General features: G+C 45.9%; 1 protein-coding gene across 1 annotated transcript in view; it reads right to left on the bottom strand.

Annotated features, from left to right (window-relative positions):
- The window catches only part of LOC132959889 (kalirin-like), a 31,755-nt gene that overhangs the window by 2,817 nt on the left and 21,438 nt on the right, over positions 1 to 7,500 (bottom strand). The window contains exons 15-27 of the mRNA XM_061033139.1: positions 6,942 to 6,996; positions 6,746 to 6,849; positions 6,537 to 6,665; positions 6,329 to 6,442; positions 5,562 to 5,632; positions 5,421 to 5,487; positions 5,230 to 5,333; positions 4,472 to 4,541; positions 4,302 to 4,388; positions 4,047 to 4,139; positions 3,907 to 3,957; positions 3,180 to 3,257; positions 1,457 to 1,642 (exon numbers count right to left, since the gene is read on the bottom strand). Of these exons, the coding sequence (XP_060889122.1) occupies positions 1,457 to 1,642; positions 3,180 to 3,257; positions 3,907 to 3,957; positions 4,047 to 4,139; positions 4,302 to 4,388; positions 4,472 to 4,541; positions 5,230 to 5,333; positions 5,421 to 5,487; positions 5,562 to 5,632; positions 6,329 to 6,442; positions 6,537 to 6,665; positions 6,746 to 6,849; positions 6,942 to 6,996 (1,209 nt within the window). The remainder of the gene's footprint in view (positions 1 to 1,456; positions 1,643 to 3,179; positions 3,258 to 3,906; positions 3,958 to 4,046; positions 4,140 to 4,301; positions 4,389 to 4,471; positions 4,542 to 5,229; positions 5,334 to 5,420; positions 5,488 to 5,561; positions 5,633 to 6,328; positions 6,443 to 6,536; positions 6,666 to 6,745; positions 6,850 to 6,941; positions 6,997 to 7,500) is intronic.

Here is a 7,500-nt window from a genome sequence, read left to right as displayed (position 1 = left end):
ACACACACACACACACATTAACACACACACACACACACACACACACACACACACATTAACACACACACACACACACACACACACACACACACACACATTAACACACACACGCACACACACATTAACACCATTATAAACCAGTTTAACTCTGTCTCAAACCAGTTTGGACCAGTCTAACTCTGATCCCTGTCTCTAAACCAGTTTGGACCAGTCTAACTCTGATCCCTGTCTCAAACCAGTTTGGACCAGTCTAACTCTGATCCCTGTCTCTAAACCAGTTTGGACCAGTCTAACTCTGATCTTTGTCTCAAACCAGTTTGGATCAGTCTAACTCTGATCCCTGTCTCTAAACCAGTTTGGACCAGTCTAACTCTGATCCCTGTCTCTAAACCAGTTTGGACCAGTCTAACTCTGATCCCTGTCTCTAAACCAGTTTGGACCAGTCTAACCTTGATCCCTGTCTCTAAACCAGTTTGGACCAGTCTAACTCTGATCCCTGTCTCTAAACCAGTTTGGACCAGTCTAACCTTGATCCCTGTCTCAAACCAGTTTGGACCAGTCTAACTCTGATCCCTGTCTCTAAACCAGTTTGGACCAGTCTAACCTTGATCCCTGTCTCTAAACCAGTTTGGACCAGTCTAACTCTGATCCCTGTCTCTAAACCAGTTTGGACCAGTCTAACTCTGATCCCTGTCTCAAACCAGTTTGGACCAGTCTAACTCTGATCCCTGTCTCTAAACCAGTTTGGACCAGTCTAACTCTGATCTTTGTCTCAAACCAGTTTGGATCAGTCTAACTCTGATCCCTGTCTCTAAACCAGTTTGGACCAGTCTAACTCTGATCCCTGTCTCTAAACCAGTTTGGACCAGTCTAACTCTGATCCCTGTCTCTAAACCAGTTTGGACCAGTCTAACCTTGATCCCTGTCTCTAAACCAGTTTGGACCAGTCTAACTCTGATCCCTGTCTCTAAACCAGTTTGGACCAGTCTAACCTTGATCCCTGTCTCAAACCAGTTTGGACCAGTCTAACTCTGATCCCTGTCTCTAAACCAGTTTGGACCAGTCTAACCTTGATCCCTGTCTCTAAACCAGTTTGGACCAGTCTAACTCTGATCCCTGTCTCTAAACCAGTTTGGACCAGTCTAACTCTGATCCCTGTCTCAAACCAGTTTGGACCAGTCTAACTCTGATCCCTGTCTCTAAACCAGTTTGGACCAGTCTAACTCTGATCCCTGTCTCAAACCAGTTTGGACCAGTCTAACCTTGATCCCGTCTCTAAACCAGTTTGGACCAGTCTAACCTTGATCCCTGTCTCTAAACCAGTTTGGACCAGTCTAACCTTGATCCCTGTCTCTAAACCAGTTTGGACCAGTCTAACCTTGATCCCTGTCTCTAAACCAGTTTGGACCAGTCTAACCTTGATCCCTGTCTCTAAACCAGTTTGGACCAGTCTAACCTTGATGCTGTTCTTGAACTGGTATCCCGGGTTGTTGGATCCTTTGCGCAGCAGCTCGCTGAAGATGACGATCTGCTCGAACAGGAAGACTCGTCGCTCTTTGCTCCGGGACAGAACGCCGCCGTCCTGCTCCCAAACGCAGAACGTCTCCTGCTGCAGCAGCTTCCCCTGAGACGTCAACTTCCCCTGAAGCAGCCAGAGAACGACACACAGGTGAGACCCTCTGAGGTCGTGACCTCACACAGGTAAGACCCTCTGAGGTCGTGACCTCACACAGGTAAGACCCTCTGAAGTCATGACCTCACACAGGTAAACGTGCAGGTGTGACCTCACACAGGTAAGACCCTCTGAGGTCGTGACCTCACACAGGTAAGACCCTCTGAAGTCATGACCTCACACAGGTAAACGTGCAGGTGTGACCTCACACAGGTAAGACCCTCTGAGGTCGTGACCTCACACAGGTAAGACCCTCTGAAGTCATGACCTCACACAGGTAAACGTGCAGGTGTGACCTCACACAGGTAAGACCCTCTGAGGTTGTGACCTCACACAGGTAAGACCCTCTGAAGTCATGACCTCACACAGGTAAACGTGCAGGTGTGACCTCACACAGGTAAGACCCTCTGAGGTTGTGACCTCACACAGGTAAGACCCTCTGAAGTCATGACCTCACACAGGTAAACGTGCAGGTGTGATCTCACACAGGTAAGACCCTCTGAAGTCGTGACCTCATACAGGTGAGACCCTCTGAGGTCGTGACCTCACACAGGTGAGACCCTCTGAAGTCGTGACCTCACACAGGTAAACGTGCAGGTGTGACCTCACACAGGTAAGACCCTCTGAGGTCGTGACCTCACCCAGGTGAGACCTGGATAAACTTTACTATATGTGAGTTCATTAGAACATTTAAGAATCCAGCAGCGAGGCTTTAAAACACTCTGAGGTTTTTAACCCTTTGACTTCCACACTAAGAAATCCATTTGCAAAAAATTATTTGTTGGTTAAATTGTGTTCCTGCCTCTTCATTAAGCAACACTTCAGATTATATTTTTCAGATTAACCAATCAGGAAGCAGATCTGCAGGTCAACCAGCTGGTTGCCTGTTTAGGGTTACTTTGGACATGAATGGATTTCTTTCATTTCTGCAACAGAATGTTTAGTTTTTTCATATAGAAACATCACAGAGAGAAGAACTTGTTAAAATAACACAAAATAATTTATTTAACAAACTGAATGAGTAGAAATGTTTAGAAAAGGTGAACAAAATAAGAAATGAGTGACTTGAGCCAGGCCGTTTGTGTAGACCGGCAACTCAACCGAGCAGTCGACCATGTTTTGTGAGGAATCGTAGATATATATTTTATTGTCAAATTGATTTCCTTCAATTAAAATATGATTGTTAGAGGGTCTATAAATGATATGTGAACGTTTGCTCTTATTCTGTGAGATTTCTGAGGAGCTGTGCAGCGCAGAGTCTCTACCGGTATTTTCCACAGTTTGAAGACGATGATAATTATGTACAGCAGCGCCACCTATTGGACATAATCTGTGTTACATACACTATTCAATGAGGTGAATGAGGATAAACAGACAAAGATAGGTTTTAAATACAGCAACATGGCGGCGGAAAAAAAGGTCAACCGCTTGGTTACAATGCAAGTTAAAGGGTTAATGAGCAGCAGTATACAGGTGTGACCTCAGACAGGTAAACATGCAGGTGTACCTCGTAGCCCTGCAGGCGCCCCAGGTTCATCATGTCGTTGCAGCGCTTCGGCACCAAAGACATCAGGTCGACTGCTTTCTGTACACAAAACAAGAATGTGATGAGAACATCGAATAAACAGATGAAATAAAGTTATGCTCGTATCTTCACACTGCATGTAAATTTACCTGAAATGAGCGTGATCTAGAAACACAGTTAAGCAGTGAGTACAGTGTGTTATTCTTCTTTTCTCTAGTCCCTCAATTAAACAACTTTTATACACGAGGGGAGGAGTCAGCCGGCCGTCCAGGCGATGTAAACAAACTGAAGATAGGACTCTGAAAACTCTGAAAACATCACAGACAGTGGGACTCGGGTGTTACACCCATTGTAGACAGTCATGACTCACAGAGTTATTTTCAGAGGAGATACTTGATTTATATATTTAAGTGTAAAGTTTAGTGAAGTCCCTCTGTGGTGCAGCTTTAAAGGCTCTCTGCTGCCCCCCTGAGGCAGCATGAGGAACTCCACCCTGTAAGAACTGAACAGCACCATGAAACAACTTTTTATTTTAAACAGATTGTTTCAAACGAGAGACGATCTAAAGGAGGAAGACGCCATGATTGGCTGGTTGACTCTCAGTTCCTCTGTTTCTTCAGGGTCAGGTTTCAGATCGATCTTTGAGATATGTGAAGGTGGTGAAAGTTGTGAAGGTCGTGAGGCCGCAGCTCGTCACAGAGAGACTCACCTCGATCTCCTCACAGTCCAGTCCTGCTTTAGACGTGTACTTGAGGAAATCCTGAGACGAACAGGAGAGAAGGGGAAGATGTTAAACTGGACAGAAATGATTTACAGGAAGAGAAATAAAAAGTCTAAATAAATGGAGACCTTGAGCAGCAGCTGGTACTTTGTGATTCTCTGGATGGGTTTGATCAGGTAATCACTGATCGACATCCTGCAGCTGATCTCATGCTGGATCTCCTGCAGACAGACAGGTAGAGAGACAGACAGGCAGACGGTCAGTTTGTTTTGTTGCATTTGTTGGGGACTATTTTCTGTGGCGGATGAATCCACGTTTTGTATCTTTGTATTTGAAACAGGTTGAGACTTGTTGAGGTGATGTAACAGGAAGTGATGCATTACCTCGAAGAAGGTCTCGTACTCGATGACGATGAACTCTGACCTCGGCTTGTTCTGACAGTAAACAATGTACATGTGGAGACGACGCTCCTGCAGCACACACACACACACACACATTAGTCTCAGGCTGGTTAATCGATAACTGATTATTAATGAATATGAGAGAAACTCACATGTCGGATGAAAAGGTCGGCCAGCAGGTCGTGATTCTGAACACAACGATCCAACTCCACCAGGAAGAAACTGAAGAAAACACACACACACACACACACACACACACACACGCACACCTTCAGTCTGACAGAAAGAAGTGTGTTTTTATTTGTGTGAGAGTAATTTAAAGGTCTCATATGTAAAATCCTCTTCACCATGTTCCTCTAACTCTAACATGTGTTTCTAGTCCGTCTACAAACCCCCCAATGATGAGAAAAGTCCATCCTCTGCGTCTTCTCCCTGCTCCACTTTTCAGAAAATGTGTGCTCAAACAGGCCGTTTGGAGATTTTCCCTTCATGACATCACAAAGGGCAGTAGCCCCTCCCCCAGGTGGGTGACACTCCCACAGCTAGGTGTTTGTTCTGCCCTCTGAGTCTGCCTTCTCACCGTAAACAATAGGACATGGAGCGAGAAAGACCGAGTACACCCAAGTCCTTCCAGAGAGGGGGCGTGGTCAGACACAGCTCATTTACATATTTAAAGGTACAGACACAGAAACAGTCTGTTCTGAGCAGGGCTGAAATAGAGGGGTTTATAGACATGATCAAATACAGGATCAGAGTGGATTTAGAACTAGAAACTTCACACACATGTTGAAGAGGAGCTCTGAGACTTATTTACACTGAAGAAGAAGAGGAGATGTGACCTTTCAAAATGTGTGTGTGTTATTTTTAATGAGTTAGTGGTCATTAATGTGTGTGTGTGTGTGTGACTCACTCTCTGTGCCAGTCGTAGATCTGCTGGATGTTGCCGAAGACGATTTTGTCTTTCCCTCTCATGTCCTCGGGGATCCCTCTGACCTCCAGCCTGGACATGAAGCCCTGACAGACACACAGAGCGTCCATATTTATATAACATAGATCTACTGAATCTCATTTAACATGATTCAGCAGCTTCTCTCTACTCACCTCCACAATCACAGCCAGGTCCTTCACGTAGTCCTTCTCTGATTGGACCATCTCGTTAACAACAAACCTTTAAAAACAGAACACACGTTTTATTTTACATGTCGACACGTTCATTATTGTTTTTTTAGTTTGTGATCTTACATGCGTCCTCTCAGAGCTTTATTTCTCTGCTCGGTGTCCGACTCGTTGGAGCCCTGATCTGAATCCAGAGCCTGAAGAGAGAGAGAGAGAGAGACAGAGAGAGAGACAGAGAGAGAGAGAGACAGAGAGAGACAGAGAGAGAGAGAGACAGGGAGAGAGAGAGAGAGAGAGAGGGAGAGAGAGAGAGAGACAGAGAGAGAGAGAGAGACAGAGAGAGACAGAGAGAGAGAGAGAGAGAGAGAGAGAGAGAGAGAGAGAGAGAGAGAGAGAGAGAGAGGGACAGAGAGGGACAGAGAGAGACAGAGAGAGAGAGGGAGAGAGAAGAGAGAGTGAGACAGAGAGAGAGACAGAGAGAGACAAGAGAGAGAGAGAGAGAGAGGGAAACAGAGAGAGAGAAAAGAGAGAGTGAGACAGGGAGACAGAGAGAGAGACAAGAGAGAGAGAGGGACAGAGAGACAGAGAGAGAGAGAGAGAGAGAGAGAGAGAGAGAGAGGGAAACAGAGAGAGAGAAAAGAGAGAGTGAGACAGAGAGAGAGAGACAGGGAGACAGAGAGAGAGACAAGAGAGAGACAGGGAGACAGAGAGAGAGACAAGAGAGAGAGACAGGGAGACAGAGAGAGAGACAAGAGAGAGAGAGACAGAGAGAGACAGAGAGAGAGAGAATGTGAGCTGAGAAGTAGGGACATTTCATCATAGACTTCTATGGAATCCGACGAATGGCGCTCCAGGGATCTCCACCTGGACACGCCCCTTCCTCTTCTGCTTACCTCGGGGTTGTTTGGGTCTTTGATGATCTGCATGGGAGGTGGTAGAGGGGTGTGGCTTTCTTCCTCTGGCTCCTCCTCTCCTCCACTTTGCGCCCCCTCCTCCTTCTTCGCCTTCTGCAGAAAGAAACAGAAACTTCCACTTTACCGCTCGTCTCTTTGTCCTCTGTGTGTGTGTGTGTTTTTCTCTGTGTGTGTATTTTGAGTGTACCGTCTGTGCGTTGCCAGTAAGGGGTGTGATCTCCGGCCTGTTGTCCCGCCTCCTCGTTCTGATTGGCGGTTTCTTTTGTCCGTCAGCCTTTCCTTGACTCAGCCTCCGGACAGGACTGGTTAACCATCGCTGAAACAAACACACAATCATCATCATAAGTAACTGATTACATTTACTTCTGTCACACAAACAGGATGACCAGGCGTTACCTTCAAGGTGTTTCCTGTTCCGGAGACGGTGCGCTTCGGCCCCGGAGAGCCCACGGCGCCCCCTGGAGCGGCGCCCACTCCATAGACTGTGGGCGAGGTTGCATCTGACAGAAAGAAACATTCAGGTGTCGTCAGCGTAAAGACGACTTCTCAGTGCGTCAGCATGGTGAGTGAACTCAGAGATTTATCGTCTTACTTTGTGTTGATGACTGAACGTTGAGCGCTGAGCCTTCAGAGCCGTACAGACCGGACTCTGCACACACAAAATACTCGAGTTAACGATGGTTACCTCAATTTGATTGAATCTAAACTTACTTGAAGAACACATTTAAAGCTACTTATTTTTATGTTTACCTTTAATTAAAGCACATTTATTAAAATAACATTCATGCAGAAGCCGGTTAAACACTGAAGCTTCAGTGTCCACCACATGGTGACCTGAGTGAGCATGGACTCTAGAGAGGGGGGGGGGGGGAGACAGCTCTCTATGATGTTTAGAATTTAGACTGCAGTACCCATTTTAAACACTAGGGGTCAGAGTTACTGATTGGCACTTTAATAAACAAAAATAAAAACTTGGAGATTAGCTGAAAAAGATCAGAGATTTAAATTAAGTTATTCAAGAAGCAAACTGAAGAACAATAAAACACGATTTAGAGTCGGCTGCAAGAGCACTTCTGAGACGCGCTGAAAGAAGCTTTGAGAGAGTGAGACAGGTGAAAGACAGACAGTTCTTCCTCTCAATAAAAAGGACC

The sequence above is a fragment of the Labrus mixtus genome, chromosome 24, assembly GCF_963584025.1.
Source record: "Labrus mixtus chromosome 24, fLabMix1.1, whole genome shotgun sequence".
Taxonomy (NCBI): domain Eukaryota; kingdom Metazoa; phylum Chordata; class Actinopteri; order Labriformes; family Labridae; genus Labrus; species Labrus mixtus.
This window is presented reverse-complemented; position numbering and strand designations above follow the sequence as displayed.